Source organism: Pseudophryne corroboree, chromosome 5, assembly GCF_028390025.1.
Source record: "Pseudophryne corroboree isolate aPseCor3 chromosome 5, aPseCor3.hap2, whole genome shotgun sequence".
Lineage (NCBI taxonomy): Eukaryota > Metazoa > Chordata > Amphibia > Anura > Myobatrachidae > Pseudophryne > Pseudophryne corroboree.
Window position 1 is genome coordinate 44245049 of NC_086448.1, and position 17402 is coordinate 44262450.

The 17402-nt window shown below is 44.8% G+C and overlaps 1 protein-coding gene across 4 annotated transcripts in view; it reads right to left on the minus strand.

Moving 5' to 3' along the window:
• The window catches only part of KHDRBS3 (KH RNA binding domain containing, signal transduction associated 3), a 187061-nt gene extending 170150 nt beyond the window's left edge, over window positions 1–16911 (minus strand). Inside the window, exon 1 of one of the 4 annotated variants that reach the window (XR_010177569.1) lies at window positions 16360–16767. Coding sequence is in view for 3 of the 4 variants with exons in the window: in XM_063921231.1 (XP_063777301.1) it covers window positions 16360–16444 (85 nt within the window). In the remaining variant the exon portion in view is untranslated. Of the gene's footprint in view, window positions 1–16359 lie in introns of all 4 variants that reach the window. The other 3 variants (XM_063921231.1, XM_063921233.1, XM_063921232.1) reach the window with 3 other exon arrangements.
• Window positions 16912–17402: the final 491 nt, after the last annotated feature.

Genomic DNA, 17402 nt, shown 5'->3' on the forward strand with positions numbered 1-17402 from the left:
TGCACAGGCAAAGGTACTGGACCTCAGGACAGGAACGCCTCACGGCAGGACACGGGATCAGACATAGGAATCGACACAGGGACTGACACAGGAATCGACACAGGAAGCTCAGGAACTAGCAGGAACCAAGCTCAGAACTCAAGCAGACTGAAAACCCAGGAATATCACCAGCATCTGTGAATTGCAAACAGCCAGCATATAACAGAGAGGCCTAATTAATAATCCCATGCAGCTGCCTTGTTGCATGATTCCAAACTGACCAGATGCAATTAGCAGCCAGGTGAGGCTGAACACAAGGGAACAAGCTGCAATTACACAGACTCACCAGCGGCAGCAGACAAGAGTATTCTAAAACAGAGCAACAGGAAATCCTGGCATGCAAGACAACTTTATAAACATAAAATAGGAATGAACCACTACCTGTGGTTCATAACAGTATCCCCTCCTTAAGGGTGAGCTCCGAGCACCCCATGACACCTACGGGGAACATAAACAGAAGTATAACATGAAATACAGAACAAAACTGCAAAACAGGAATGAGCCACAGCCGTGGCTCATAACACCTTCTCAGTCAGTAAGATACAGTATGTTCACAAAAATGTCTTGGGATTGTCAAACTTGCACACTGGTTCCACAGGATGCCCTGCGGGCGGCAGCTCAGTCCTTCGGGGTGTCACTAGGTTTAGTGACAAACAAATCTGGAAAAACAGGGAGAGAGGACAAGCGCCTAATGGTGCAGCAACTTCACACTAGTTTTGGTTATTGTAGCAAAGTATCTATAGGTAATCTGCGTACCATTACATTAAAAGAAGTCCAGAAGCAGAGCATTGTGTCCCTCCTGGAGAGGGTCATGTTGGGAGACCCTGCTACTCTGCAAACAGACCTACTGTAGGATAAAGACCCCTCATGATATGCTTGATTGCTTTCAACTGTTTGATTCGCTGTGTTGCGGACAACATACTGGAGGAATCAGCCACTGTGTTTGATGTGCATGATAGAAACCCAACCTCTGGTACGCAGATTACCTATAGATACTTTGCTTCAATAACCAAAACTAGTGTGAAGTTACTGCACCATTGGGCGCTTGTCCTCTCTCCCTGTTTTTCCATATATATATATATATATATATATATATATTAAAGCAATGAGGCTGGCACTCAATCTCTGGTGTTTGTATGTGCCCGGGTGCCCTCCTGAAAACGCCTTGCAGCGAAATATCAATAGCTTGTGGATGGCGGCACTCCAAGGACTTCAAGTACTCCAAGAACTTCAAAGTTGCAGTAAGTATAGGTGACAGACACCATGAGTAGCTGTTGTATATACATATATACACATACACTGTATCAGGCACTCCTATAAACAAAAAGTACTGCGTGACAGTAATCAAATTTGGTGGCACTCAGGAATAAACAATTGACGCCAGTTTTATGTCATGTCAAAGTTTCAATGCTTACTGTATTTTCATCAGGACATATATATTATAAACTAGGTGCTTCATCGTGCCCTACGGGCGCTCTTCACACCGTCGCAAGGGGCTACGCCCCCTTAACCCTTGCATGCCTTTCTGGGGTTCACTATTTGTATTATATGGAGTATTACCTGCATTCCTTTGTTAGTGGTTAAATATTGCACAATGAAAGGGCGTGCGATGGTGAAGGAGGCGCAGGCCTTTGCAACAGTGTGAAAAGCACCTGCAGGGCAAGATGTACAGAATGTAGCGGGTGTGGGGGGACTGTGGATGGGGGAGGGTGTCTGTAGATGCTGCGGGTGGAGGGTGGGGCCCGGATGGGGAAGGGTCGGGAGGAGCTGTGAGTGGGGGAGGGGTGGGGGAGGGGGTGCCGTGGATGGGGGAGGGAGGGGCCGCAGATGGAGGAGGCTCGGGAGGAGCTGCGAGAGGGGGAGGGGTGGGTGCAGGGGTGCCGTGGGTGGGGGAGGGAGAGGCCGCGGATGGAGGAGGGTGTCTGCAGATGCTGAAGGTGGAGGGGGGGGGCAGGTGTGTGGGAAGAAATTTTTGGGGGTGGATAGTGGAGGGGGTCTGGAGGTGCTGTGGGTGGTGGAGGGGCGGGGGAGTGGGAGCCACGGGTGGTGGAGGGGGTCTGGAGGCACAGCATGTGGGGGAGGGGTGGAGTGCCGCATGTGGTGGAGGGGAAGGTGCGGAGGTGTGGTGCATATGGGAGGGGTCTGGAGGCGCTGCAGGTACTGTACCTGCAAAAAAGGTAGTTGGAGGGTATGCAGTAACAGGACCAGGACAGGGGTGATAGGGTCAGAACAGGGGTGATGGGGCCAGGACAGGGGTGACTGGGCAAGGACAGGGGTGACTGGGCAAGGACAGGGGTGACTGGGCAAGGACAGGGGTGACGGGGCCAGGACAGGGGCGACGGGGCCCGGACAGGGGCGACGGGGCCAGGACAGAAATGACAGGGACAGTATAGGGGTGACAGGGCCAGGGTAGGGGCGGCAGGACCAGGACAGGGGTGACAGGGCCAGGATAGGGGTGACAGGGCAAGCACAGGGGTGACAGGGCAAGCACAGGGGTTACAGGGCCAGGATAAGGGTGACAGGGCAGGCACAGGGTTGACAGGGCAAGCACAGGGGTGACAGGGCCAGGATAGGGGTGACAGGGCCACGATAGGGGTGACAGGGCCAGGATAGGGGTGACCGGGCCAGGATAAGGGTGACCGGGCCAGGATAAGGGTAACAGGGCCAGGATAAGGGTGACAGGGCAAGGCCAGGGGTGACACGGCAGGGCCAGGGGTGACAGGGACATGACAGAACACAGGGCACGGGAGAGATTGGTATTAGGGACAAAACAGTGATGACAGACAGATGTGTCTTACCGGAGTCACTGCTGCTGGCTGCTGCTGTTCCACTCCAACCTGTTGGGATCTGCTGCTGGTGGAGACTTGGCATGGCTGACTCTCTCAGGCTGGAGTCCTGCTTCCTCTGCCCACCCGCATCCCTCCCCCCACTCCTCAGTCACACACCGTGGATCTCGCGTGGCTGCCGGGCACTGTGGTAAGGACAGACTGGGAGAGACTGGCTAGCCCCCAGGAGATGCTGCGGCTGGAAGGAGGAGGGGGTCATAGCATGCACGCTGCGTGGACCTCGCGGCTGCCGGGCACTGTGGTAATTGGAGACTGGGAGTGACTGGTTAGCCCCCAGGAGACACTGCGGCTGGAGGGAGGAGGGGGTCGGAGCCTGCAAGCAGCGCGGACTTCTGCAGCGCTGCCCGCCGGCTAAAGTGTGTGAAGGAGCTGGGCGCACCTCACTGCGGGCGGCAGAGCTGCAGCTAGCGGTGGAGTTGCCGGGGTTGGAGATAACAGAGGCAATACGGAACCTGCACAGCGGCAGGTGCCCCACAAAACTGCTGCTAAGAAGCGTGGAGTGTGCCAGAAAGTGACGCTCCTCCGCGCCAGAGAGCCCTGCTGAGTATGCTGATGTGGGTGGTCAAGCACACAGTGAGCCGTTGCCCATCTGCCTGTACGTCATACCCCCTCACACACCCCCATACCCCCAACTGTCCTGATTTTTGCGGGACAGTCCCATTTTTTTGGGTCTGTCCCGCTGTCCCACCCGCGGGCCGCAGTGTCCCGCGTGTGTGTGGGGGGGGGGCAGTTGGGAAGCTGCTGTACTCGCTGTTCTGCTTAGCAGGGCAGCGGTGAATAGACGCTGTGCGCATGCACACAGCGTCTATTTAGTGGAGACAGTGGGAGAGGGGGCATCAGGGGGTACGGATTAAGAGGGGTCCGGCAGCAGAGCCGGATTAAGGGGGGGCCCAGTTTTAAGGGGCCCCCTGGCTGGAGTAGCTCTGTCCCAGCTCTGAAGCTCCCCCGTCCTGCCAGCAACAGCAGCAGCATTGTCATACAGTCAGCACACGCTGCTGCGTGTTGGCAGGTCTGTGGTATTGCAGGGAGGCAGCAGCCTCCCTGCTTTGTTCTGCCTGTGCGGGTGTGTAGGGGGGAGTGACCACCCCCTCTGTATTTGCCCCTAGTTGAGGGGCCAAAATCCCAATAAAAAAAAAAACAATTCCCGGAATTTGCATAGGGGGGCGTGGCCACGGGTCCCGCGATTAGGCCACGCTCCCGAACCCGCAGTAGACACAGCAATGAGATAGGGCTCCCCTAGGAGCCCTAGGCCCTCTGGACTCATAATCCGCCCCTTGGGGCATGCCAGCAGCTCACAGAGCGCTGGGCATGCCCCCTCACTGACGAAAAAGGGTGTGTGTACCCTCTCACAAAGCCACGCCCCCTTTCCATTGACCACGTCCCCTTTTTGCAGCACATGTGTCCCTCCTTCTGCCTGAATAAAGTTGGGAGGTATGCACCCCTGTCTGTCTGAAGAAAGTTGGGAGGTATGCACCCCTTCTGCTCCTATGGATTTGCCCAGATCTGTGACTCATTTGACTAACTCCGCCCAGTGTTGTGACTCCGCCCAGAGTTAGCAAATGAAGCACAAAGTCACAGATCTGGGCTTATATATAGGAGATTATTCACCCAAGGGTTCTCATGGAGCTTCACTCTGAACTAGCAAGAAGCTATTTTTGATCTTTAATGACTCACTTACATCAGGCATGGTTCCCAAATACTGGCGTATAGCGGAAGTAGTGCCGATATTCAAAAAGGGAAGTTAAGCTGAACCGGGTAAGTGTAGACCAGTTAGTCTTACATCTAGAGTGGGGAAAGTACTGGAAGGTATTCTAAGGGATAGTATATAGTAGTTCATTGAAGCCAATAAGATTATTAATAGGAACCAACATGGATTTGTGTAGGATAGATCATGTCAAAAAAACTTACTAGGCTTTTATGAAACAGTGCAAACCTTGATCAGGGTAAGGAGGTGGATGCAATCTTTTTAGACTTTGCTAAAGCTTTCAAAACACAGTACCGCACATGATACTTATCTATAAGTTACAAGAACTGGGGCTAGGGAGCACAATATGCACTTGGGTCAGAAATTAGATAATAGGGAGCAGCACATTGTGGAACTTTTTCAAATTGGACTGAAGTACTAAGTGGTGTGCCACAAGGCCCTGTACTTGGACCACTATTGTTCAACATTTTCCTAAACGATCTGGCAGTAGACCTAGAGAGCATGGTGTTCATTTTTGCAGACAATATCAAATTGTGTAAGATTAAAAATACGGAGGGAGATGCTAAGTCTCTTCAGAATGACTTAGTTTAACAAGAAGCGTGGGCAGCAAAATGTATACTGACCTTTAATACAGACAAATGTAACGTAATGCACTTTGGTAACAAGAACAAAAATAACACCAAAAAATACTAAATGGGGTAAAATTAGGGGATAGTGGGGCAGATGTATTAAGTCTGGAGAAGTGATAAAGCAGTGATTAGTGGAAGGTGATAATGCACCAGCCAGGCAGCTCCTAACTGTCATTTTTCAAATCCGTAATGATTGGCTGGTGCGTTATCACCTTGCACTTATCAATGCTTTATCACTTCTTTGTCCCTTCTCGAGGTTAATACATCTGCCCCTCTGTACTGGAAAATTACTCAGGTGTTTACATAGAAAGCAAACTAAGCAGCAGTACACAAAGTAGGATTGCAGCAAAGAGGGCTAACAAGGTATTAGCAAGTATAAAGCAGGGAATTGATGCAAGGGATGAGAGTGTTATACTCCCATTATATAAATCCCTAGTGAGGTCACATCTTGAATACTGTGCTCAATTTTGGCACCATACTACAAAAAGGATATCCTGGAACTAGAAAAGGTTCAGAGGCGGGTGACCAAACTAATTAAGGAGATGGAGACGCTGGAATATGAGGAAAGGCTGGCAAGGCTAGGTATGTTTGTACTGGAAAAGAGGAGACTGAGGGGACATGATCAACATTTACAAATATATAAGGGGACAATACACAGAGCTTGCGGGGGATCTGTTTTTGGTAAGATCAACGCAGAGGACACGTGAACACCCACTTAGGTTGGAGGAGAGGAGATTTTGCACACAGAGACGTAAAGGTTTCTTCACAGTAAGGAAAATACGTGTTTGAAATTCCCTGCCTGAAAGCGTAGTAATGGCAGACTTGGTCAACACCTTTAAGAATGGGCTAGATAAGTACCTAATGGATAAAGATATACAGGGTTATGGGGCGTAGTCATGCACTATAGATATATATATATATATAAAAAAGAGGAATAAACTACTGACATAAGCAACAGGCCAAATTAGTCCCAAAAATAATACAGCATAGGAGACCACAAATAGGTTGAACCCAGTGGACAAATTGTCTTTTTTCAACCTCAGAAACTATATTACTATATATATATATATACACTGCTCAAAAAAATTAAGGGAACACAAAAATGACACTTCCTAGATCTGAATGAATGAAATATTCTTATTAAATACTTTGTTCTTTACATAGTTGAATGTGCTGACAACAAAATCACACAAAAATTGTCAATGGATATCAAATTTTTTAACCCATGGAGGTCTGGATTTGGAGTCACCCTCAAAATTAAAGTGGAAAAACACACTACATGCTGATCCAACTTTGATGTAATGTCCTTAAAACAAGTCAAAATGAGGCTCAGTAGTGTGTGTGGCCTCCACGTGCCTGTATGACCTCCCTACAACCCACACAAGTGGCTCAGGTAGTGCAGCTCATCCAGGATGGCACATCAATGCGAGCTGTGGCAAGAAGGTTTGCTGTGTCTGTCAACGTAGTGTCCAGAGCATGGAGGCGCTACCAGGAGACAGGCCAGTACATCAGGAGACGTGGAGGAGGCCGTAGGAGGGCAACAATCCAGCAGCAGGACCGCTACCTCTGCCTTTGTGCAAGGAGGAACAGGAGGAGCACTGCCAGAGCCCTGCAAAATGACCTCCAGCAAGCCACAAATGTGCATGTTTCTACTCAAACGATCAGAAACAGACTCCATGAGGGTGGTATGATGGCCCGACGTCCACAGGTGGGGGTTGTGCTTACAGCTCAATACCGTGCAGGACGTTTGGCATTTGCCAGAAAACACCAAGATTGGCAAATTCGCCACTGGCGCCCAGTGCTCTTCACAGATGAATGCAGGTTCTCACTGAGCACATGTGACAGAGTCTAGAGACGCCAAGGAGAACGTTCTGCTGCCTGCAACATCCTCCAGCATGACCGGTTTCGCGGTTGGTCAGTAATGGTGTGGGGTGGCATTTCTTTGGGGGGCCGCAGAGCCCTCCATGTGCTCACCAGAGGTAGCCTGACTGCCATTAGGTACTGAGATGAGATCCTCAGACCCCTTGTGAGACCATATGCTGGTGCGGTTGGCCCTGGGTTCCTCCTAATGCAAGACAATGCTAGACCTCATGTGGCTGGAGTGTGTCAGCAGTTCCTGCAAGATGAAGGCATTGATGCTATAGACTGGCCCGCCCATTCCCCAGACCTGATTCCAATTGAGCACATCTGGGACATCATGTCTCGCTCCATCCACTTTCGCTATGTTGCACCACAGACTGTCCAGGAGTTGGCGGATGCTTTATTCCAGGTCTTGGGAGGAGATCCCTCAGGAGACCATCCACCACCTCATCAGGAGCATGCCCAGGCATTGTAGGGAGGTCATTCAGGCACGTGGAGGCTACACACACTACTGAGCCTCATTTTGACTTGTTTTAAGGACATTACATCAAAGTTGGATCAGCCTGTAGTGTGTTTTTCCACTTTCATTTTGAGGGTGACTCCAAATCCAGACCTCCATGGGTTAATAAATTTGATTTCCATTGATAATTTTTGTGTGATTTTGTTGTCAGCACATTCAACTATGTAAAGAACAAAGTATTTAATAAGAATATTTCATTCATTCAGATCTAGGATGTGTTATTTTAGTGTTCCTTTTATTTTTTTGAGCAGTGTATATATATCTGCTTAGATCTCACCATGCGGAAAGGAAGAGTGAAGTTTCAAAATTGCAACAGTGTTTAGTGAATCATCATTAGCGTCAATGTTTCAAGGTCGGCAGACCTTTTCGTCAGGAACATCAAAAAAGGACTCTCCACACATGGACTGTCGGCACATTTCCAGAATACACATAATTGCGATATATCTGACCTTGTGTCATTCTGTGGAATTCACATCATCAAGCATAACTGGAGAAAAAACTACTCCGATTAAAGGTTGGCTAGAAAAGAAATGGAAATTATCTTTAAACTAGAAACTATGATTCCTAGGGGACTAAACCTTGATTTCGAGACAAAGTGGTTCTTATGAGTTCCTACAATAATAGTTCCCACAGTTCTCCATTGCTTTTTGGTTCATACTCCTTGCCCACTCTTTCTCCTTCCCCTTTTCTGTTCCCCCCCTCACCCAGCCATACTTGATTGTAGAGACCTCACCCTCTCCATTCTTAGGGTGTAGTGGTCACCACCCCCTTTTTCGGGGGACATGATCACATTACTTTCTTGTTTTATTGTCCCGTTTTGTGGTTTAAACCATGGGTTTTAGCAAGTTTTTATGTACTCATGTTTATTGTTTATTGTTATAACTCACTGATTTTTAAGTAATTTTTGGTGTTATTATGTGCAGAGGCATAAACCTGGGATGAGGTATTTGATTACTTTGTCTCCCTAGGCCAAGGTATTTTTGAAGGTTTACCCGTGTTACCATAGTTACCTTTATTAAGTCAGGGCTTAGCCCTCACTTTTGTTTACCCGCGTCACCTTAGTAACCCCTTGTAGGCCAGTGGAAACGCTCTTATTCCACTTCCGTTTACCCGTGTCACCATGGTAACCCCTAGGAGACCAGTGGACATGCTTTCATTTCTGCTTTACACGGCGTGCGTCCCGGTATGTCAGGAACGCACGCTATAATTATAGATGCCCTTCCCATCTTCACCCTTCTACCATTTGGACTCCAATGCGTCATTCATAGATGCTGCACTCAGTCACTATCCACGGCACGATTTACCCACGTTGTCATGGGAACAGCAGTGCCAGCCATTCCTACAGACCACGAGGGAGCCCGCACTTCCGCCGGATGTGGCGTGCGTTCCACGATGGGTGGAATGCACGCCAGAATAAAGGAGTTTTTTATTACAGTTTTATTTATAAAGCAGAAGTATGTAGTCTACCAGGGGCAGCATTCATTTTTACCCTATAAAAGGCATGATACCTGCCTTATATGGGTATTATATCATCCACATATGGGTTTTTAATGATCCATCCCGGCCCGCCCTTAAAAAGGGGTGTCACCATGCTGCAGGGTATTTATTCCTGCACAGCACACCACCCAGTTACACCTTGACAAAGACTTTTCAGTTGAAATGCGTTGGTGGTTAAAGAAGTTCACCCTGATACCCAGGAGACTAGTCCCTAGGAGTGTGGCAGTCCGGATTTACCGCACCCCAGGTCTGTGTTTTTTGACAACTACCTCTCAGTATTGGGATGTTTCCCTCCATTGTTTATGCATGGTGAGCCATGTTTAAAGTTTTTATATGTTTTACAATATTTTTGTAATAAACGGACACATTATCATAAAACCTTCTCCTTTGTGGGTTTTATGTATCCTGTGGTCTTGACAGGAGCTCCATAGAAAAGAAGAAGGAAGCTACCCCCTAAAGAAACCTTTATGTGTCTTTTCAACATCTACAGAATGTGAGTTTAGGGTACGCCTCACTCTTCTGTTATTTGAACCCTTTAAAGGTACCTTTATAAGAGTGTTTTATTCGTATATATGTAAGTATGGTACGTTCCCTGCTTGAAATAAGATTTACACCATAATTTTGGTTTTTCAAACCTTGAACCCTTAAGACGATTCCATACCGAACGTATTACACCATTGGGGTTCCCACCCCTCTCTGTCCTTCTTTGTTTAATGAAGTGCCATTAAAAGGAATGAAGACCGACAGAACCCGCCACATTTAAGGCGGAAAAGATACCTTTATGGACACTCTGCGCACATTGTACATGCGAGTACGGTACGTACCCATAAGAAGTTCTCCTGTCATTTTCTCATGATATACATCTGTCAACTTTCCATCACTTGAGATTTTCAACATCACTTACCCTGAATTATCTAGACTGTTGTTAACCCTCTCTTTTGGGATCTGAAATTTGGGACTTTAATTTCTTGAAAGACTATTATTATTTCCATACAAGGACTTGTTGATAGCGCAGCAGAAGGCGGACTCTTGTATTTGTTTTGTGATTTATTTTCATCAGGATGTTACAACAGTGAAAGTCAAAAGCATGCTTTTGACTTTCGCTGTTGTAACGTCCTGATGAAAAGGTCTGTGGACCTTGAAATGTTGACGCTAATGATGATTCACTAAACACCGTTGGAATTTTGAAACTTCAGAGTGCCGCCTCTTTCTTTCCGCATGGTGAGATCTAAGCAGCTAGCAATTCACCTGGGAGGGCACCTGAGCCATTGCACATATACAGGGAGTGCCAAGTTACCACACAGATATATATATATATATATATATATATATCTAATAATGTGGGAAGGGGTATCATAGTATGGGCTTTCTCTGGAATCAGTTATGTCATGCCCCATCCCCACGAGGCATGAGCCCTATTGAAAAAAATGGGGGCGGGCACCAAATCTCGCTCTGAAACAGGGCACCAAAGTCTAGTTACGGCTCTGGTAGGTATTACAGTTGTGTCCACATACTGTACACCTTTCCTAAAATCTAGCCATGGGGCATTATTTGGTATGCCATTGACTCTGTGAATTAGCCACGCCTTGTGCTGTTTCTTAAAATGTGCTACTTTAATCTGCTACTTTATACAAAGTCTTTTGTGTTAGATACCATCCTATTGCTACTCATGGAATAGAAGTTTATCTGTGCTGTGCATGTTATGCGTGACAAATAAAGCTAAAAAGGAAAGGAGTAAGTTGACACATCTGTATGTTAACATTCAGAATGTCAACAGTGAATATATCAACATTCACAATATCAATATGGATATTACATTGACAGGGTCATTATGTCAAAATTGTGAATGTCGGCAGTCACAATGTCAACAGTACATGTTAGGCTTAGGGTCAAGGACAGGTTTAGAATTAGCCTGTGTTTAGGGTTAGACTGCGGTTAAGGTTGGGGCTAAAATATGTTAATATGCTGACAGTGTGGTGTATTCAATAGCTGTCAGAAGCTGCCGTCTTGTCGGAAAGATGGCAGCTTCCGACAGAAATTGGTCAGAAGAGGTTCCGACCTATTCAATAAAGGCTGATTTTTTCCGACAACATGTAGTAAGAAAGTAAAATTAGTATTCAGCTTTTTAGCTGTAAAATCCAGAGTCTTTGGGCCATTGTATTAAGATTCCAAAACTGATAGTTGAACAGGATACATACTATTGCTGGAAATGATGTGTGCGCAGGTGTTGATACTGCAGAGTTATATAGGCACACACCAACATATCATGCAAACTACTATATGAACAGCCCAGTAACTTAACCAGTGGTGTTAATTTACTGATAAGATACCAGGGTAGCCGTACTCACTGCTATATGTACATTGGTGATGGAGTGTAGCTTAAGTGTAGTGGAGTTTCATACAGCTTACCAGGCAGTGAGTGTATATTGGAAATGGGTAATGGTGCACGGATGCTGGAACAGCTTGTGGATTGCTGGTAATCGCAGGTCTCTAGAGCAAAGTAGGAAACTTCTATCTCCCATTGAGCCACACTTTATGTTCTCACACAGTCAAGAAAAGGATGGCCTCTGCACATGCTCAGTACTGATATCAGCATCCATCTTGAGATAGGGCATGAAGCCTCCCCGGAGAAAATAAAGTCTGGAGTCTACACAGTAGCACACCACTCTTTAAAAAAAAATTACACATCTAACAATTGTTGGACTTAAAAAAAACTGATTCTGGGATTGTTTGGCACCTTATACATAGTGTACAACATTCAGAATAATTTTAAGTGGAAATTAAGGAAGTACTTCACATCAAATACACCCATCTAATAAAAAATATCAGCATCACTTGATAATATTAACACAATCTTGCAAATATTGCTGAGTAAGGTGCTTGTAACTACCACAGTAAGTGCTGAATCATGAGGACTAGCAACTTCACTTACAGGAATCATAGCAAATGATAACTCACACGGAAACTTTTTATTTTACTTTTCATAAGGAAATAATGCCTACTCTATGTAAGCAATCAGCAATAGATTTTCCATGGAATTAAAGAGACCTAAACTTTGAACCCAAGCTCTGTCAGGATGGAAACTTGTATTTCTAGCCAGCTATTGATCTGATGTTTGGATAGAAGTGAGTGCTCTACCGATGCTCCTGGAATTTCAGCACTGATATATTTTTATTGCTAATATTGCAAAGATGTCAGATATTTTACACAATGTTCCGTTATATAAAATGTTACTGCCATTCCATGCCAAGCAAAACTTTCTACTCCTTAAAACAAAAATTCTAAATATATAGTTTTATTTGGTCTTCATCCAGTTTCTTTATGAAACATGGAAGCAAAAGGTAATTAATAAATTTTATTCTAATACATTGTAGGGACATAACTGTATAGATGATGGAAATCGGGAGATGCAAATGTCTTCAACAGTATTGTCCAAGAGGCAAATATTTACATACAGTAAATAACCTTAAAACAGCTTTAAAACATCCAGCTTGTCTAAAGTGTTGTTCACAGATATTGTTGTTTTATTTCATATAAAGTATATTGTATTATTTTAATAAAATCTCCAGGGACAGAGGATTTGGGCTGTGCAGCAGAGTGAGGAAGACTGGCTGCTAAGGGTCAGCACTGTGACCATGTTCTCTGTATATTTGTTATTCTATCTGGAATAAGTCCTGTTAAAGTCAAGATCTGAGATTAGAACACAGGCATAAAGAATAAACAACAAAGATTACTAAATGCATGAATAGATTCACAAAATGCTAGTGGAAAGACTATAGTACATAAGAAACTCAAGTAATTTAAATTCAACTTTTTTTTGTATACCGTTTTTAAATATCTGGTTTAAGATTTAATGATAGATGCAGCTTTGAAAGAACAAAAAGTCTATCACAGTACAAAATGATCTCATTACTGGGTCCGGGATAATTATATACTTCAACTCCACAGTGGCCACTGAAAAAAAAAAGAAGTATAATAATATATATAAATATATATATATATATATATATATATATATAAAATATATATATAATATATATATATATAAAAAAAAAATTATATATATATATATATATATATATACATACATACACACACACACACACGCACACACAATCCATCATATACACATGTATATTATCTGTACTTTCCATCTACTAATGATTCACTAAATACACTTCCCCTATGCATCAATGTATTTATTTTCAAGTCTGTTTAGTACAGCAAGTTCTTGTGTTATAGAATAATATCAGAAGTCTGCAATCCCCAATTCCCTGTGCAGGGGAGAAAGCAAGTCTATGTGAATTATGCAACAAATTCCAATTTAGCCTTTCCAAACTTGTGATAAACTGGTCTTGATGAGGACGTCAGGGGAGATACAAGGCAGACAGAAAGAAAATATAACATGGCACATTTGGAAGCTAGGACTGAGCATCTCATATAGAGGATGTGACTTGCCAAGAACACTGCCCAAAATGCAGCAGGAAAAACAATATATAGAGTTATTTCTTTCAACTGACAAGTGGCAAACCATTTGCATAGCTATAATAGCTCCATCTGTGTGTTATAAACCATCTACAAATACTAGTAACATCAGACATACATTTGTTGGAAAAATGTTATTGCCATAGTACATGCTAGAGGCTGTACAATGAAAAGATGGATATAAACAATGAAATACTGAAATTGTGACTGTCATTACAATCTGCTGACATGCAGTCAACAGTCAAAACACAGCATCACATATAACAAGGACAGAGGGCTTAATAGCCCAGGAAAGTGTGCACCTCATTTATGCAGATCTGGAGGGCACACAGACTAAAGTTTCTCAGTAAGTATATTGAAACCTGCTCTCGGCTACAGGTGATATCTCCAATACATATAATGATATTAATAAATTATCCAAATGAAGATAAAAAAAAACACTTTCCAATAGGTACTGTAGTACAACAATGTAGATATAAGTTAAGTAGGCAGCAAAAGTTTAGCATAAACAAAGAGCTTTAAATCAACTTATTGCATGAATCATTTACGGTTGCACCCAAAGCTTAATTTTGAATTCATAATATGTGTTAAGAAGCCATCTAGCTGAAGTCTAACCAACTCATATCAAATGTTCTGAAAATATATGCATATCATTAGGAACTTAAAGACTGCACATATCCATGCTGACTTTCAAGGGCAATTTGACAACACCATCGGAGTGTTGTTTACTTCAAGCAATAGAAAGGATTGATCAGTTAATTAAGCCATCAAAATCAGACAATATTAATAAGACTGAGCTTGCAAAATGACAAGGTGATAATCTGCTGAAAGGCTGCTCAACACCAAACTGGAAACTGGAAACTGTGCCCATCCATCACGTTTATAATCAAGACAGGCCTAAATAAAATGAAGCTTTGTATGTGTATATTTTTTTTAAATGATCCCGCTGACCATGCAGTATACATTTAGTACAGACATATATACATAGGCTTTGTGAATCTACTTCTCAGACAGTATAGACATAGAAAGTAAGAAAAAAATACACTACAGAAAAAATAAACAAAGGTAAAATTAAAAAAACAAAATCATATTTTCATTAACACCATCAATTGAAAAAAAGAAAAGAAAACGAAATCACCAATTTACATATATGTCTCTGACAATCTTCAAAAGCATAATATGATTTTAACAGCAGCTTGGTCCTTGTAATTGCACTCCAAAACACTTGGGTTAATTTATCAGTGCTAACTCACACCATTTCCCTATTAAAACCATTTCCCTATTAAAACCATGAAACAGATGAAACCTGATATTTACTGATTACACTTCCACCTCGAGATACACTAATGAGAAATTAAATATTCCCCATCGAACAGGGAGTACACGCTGAAGACTGCAGAGATCAGTTACAGCCATCTACAGGACTTCCACGCACAGCAAATGACACAGAAACATGATGTAATGATCTGACTTTGACATTCAAGCATGGATCATAACTGTCTTGTTTGGGGGGGGGGGGGGGGGGGGGTTCTTAGAAAAAGGCTTCATCACATTACTGTATCTGCATTTATGTCACAAACATTTTGTGAACAGAGGGTGACACAGCCAATATCAAACGCCCTCAGATAAAAAAAATAAAAACAAAAAGAAACATTGTCAAGGGAACTTAAAATGCCTTTTAACTAATTTTAACAATCATATAATATTTACCTGGCCTGTACTAAAAAAAAAGGCATTTAACATTTCGATATATAACAAATGATAGAGAGATAGATAGACATCTATCTATATATAGACAGAGAGCACCTGAAAATGTGCAATGCTTTTATAAAGAGTATAATGTATATTCTATATTGACAGCTTAATGTTTACTGTACCAATGTACTGCATACAGGAAGGAATAAATATCATTCTGAAAGCAATACAAAGTTACATACAGTAGCTTCTGCTACAGGACAAGATGTGAGGACCTGCTACAAGAGACACCATACGCAGGTACTGGACATGCTATAAAGAGGATCCACCATATCCCAAACCCAGTAGCCTTTGGAACATGTGTTGTGCTACCTTGTAGGGGAAGGACAATTATGTTTCCTAAAACGTGATTTTAGGGACATATGGTCCTAACATATAGTTGCTAGGAACCACAGTGGCATATAGGATATTGTCCACAGATGTCAGTGAGCGTGTGCATTGGCTCCTAATACACCTTCACACTAAGGACCTCAGAGGTAGATGATATTGGTTTTAGAAGTCAAAGGGGATATGGCATGCAGATGTCTGATACTGTGGGCTCCATGTCTTTATTTTGTGGTAGCCCTTCATCCATGTTAGAGACCTACATGTGTATATGTTCTATATGGTGACTCCATTCTTATATGTTGCAGTGGCTCTTGGACCATGCAGATGTTTGAGACCCCATGTCTATAAATTGTAGTAACCTATAATCCATGCAGATATTACAGACCCCCATGTATGCTTGCTACAAGGGTCCCTGGTCTCTGCAGATGTTGGAGACCCCATGTGTATATGTTGTAGTGGCCCCTGGTCTTTGTAGATGTTGGAGAACCTCATGTATATACAGTATGTTGCAGGTGCTCCTGGTCCATGCAGATGTTAGAGACCACATGTTCATTATACTGTGTATATATATTGCAGTGGCCCTGGTTCTTTCACATGTTAGAGACCCGTGGAGGGATGCACCCCAGACCCTAAAGTTGGTGCCCTCGGATATGTTTCCCTCTCAGGGATGCTGCAGATACCCCTGCTGTCCCTCACCTTCAGTCACCATCCTGAGAGCGTGTGTAAATGAGGGATCCAGCGCGTCCTTCTCCGCCAGCAGCTGCGGAAGATACTTCTCCATCCCGGTATAAGAGAGTCTCGGATACAGTCCAGAGACGGTGCAAGGGGAGAAGAAGAAGCCGGGAAAGTGACAACGGTCCTGGTCTGTGCGATGCCCGGGAGCCGGTTACTCATATAGCGGCTCCTCCGAGGGGACTGCACGGAGACAGAGAGCCAGAGACACAGCGGAGTAACCCTCCTGCTGCTGCGAATACCACTACTGCCGGAGACTGGAGACAGCACAGCAACCTCTGCCGCCGCTCTATAACCGCACTGTGCCCGGCTCCTCCCACCAGCGCTGGGATCCATCCGCGCTGGCACACGCCCCCAGCTCTGTCACCATCCGTGTGAGTGCAAAACACGAGTGGTCATTGGGTGGAGCAGACGTCACTCAAACTGATGGGGCGTGTTCATCCGACGCTCGCTGTCCGTTCTGATGGATACAGTAGTCCGAGAGCGGCCGCTGTCCATGGTGCTGACTCCGAGCGGACGCTGTCCATGGTGCTGACTCCGAGCGGCCGCTGTCCATGGTGCTAACAGACTGTGAGCGGCCGCTGTCCACAGTGCTGATTGGCTGTGAGCGGACACTGTCCATGGTGCTGACTCCGAGCGGCCGCTGTCTATGGTGACGACAGACTGTGAGCGGCCGCTGCCCTTAGTGCTGATTGACTGTGAGGCGGACACTGTCCATGGTGCTGATAGACTGTGAGCGGACGCTGTCCACAGTGCTGATCTGGGTTGCGTGCATTGGTGGATGCGTGCACGGCAGCTGTCCATGGTGCTGATTGACTGTCCGTGGTGCTGACTGCGAGCGCCGCTCTCCGTATTGCAGGAGTGATTGTGTGCTTGGTGGTCGTTCTTCTGCTAGAGTGTCTTGGGACATCTGTGTGCTGCGGCCGGCAGCTGGCCCTGGTGCCTCCACACCATGCAACTCCAGTCCCTGCCCCCTTGTCACACTGTAACTAAACATCATGCATCAT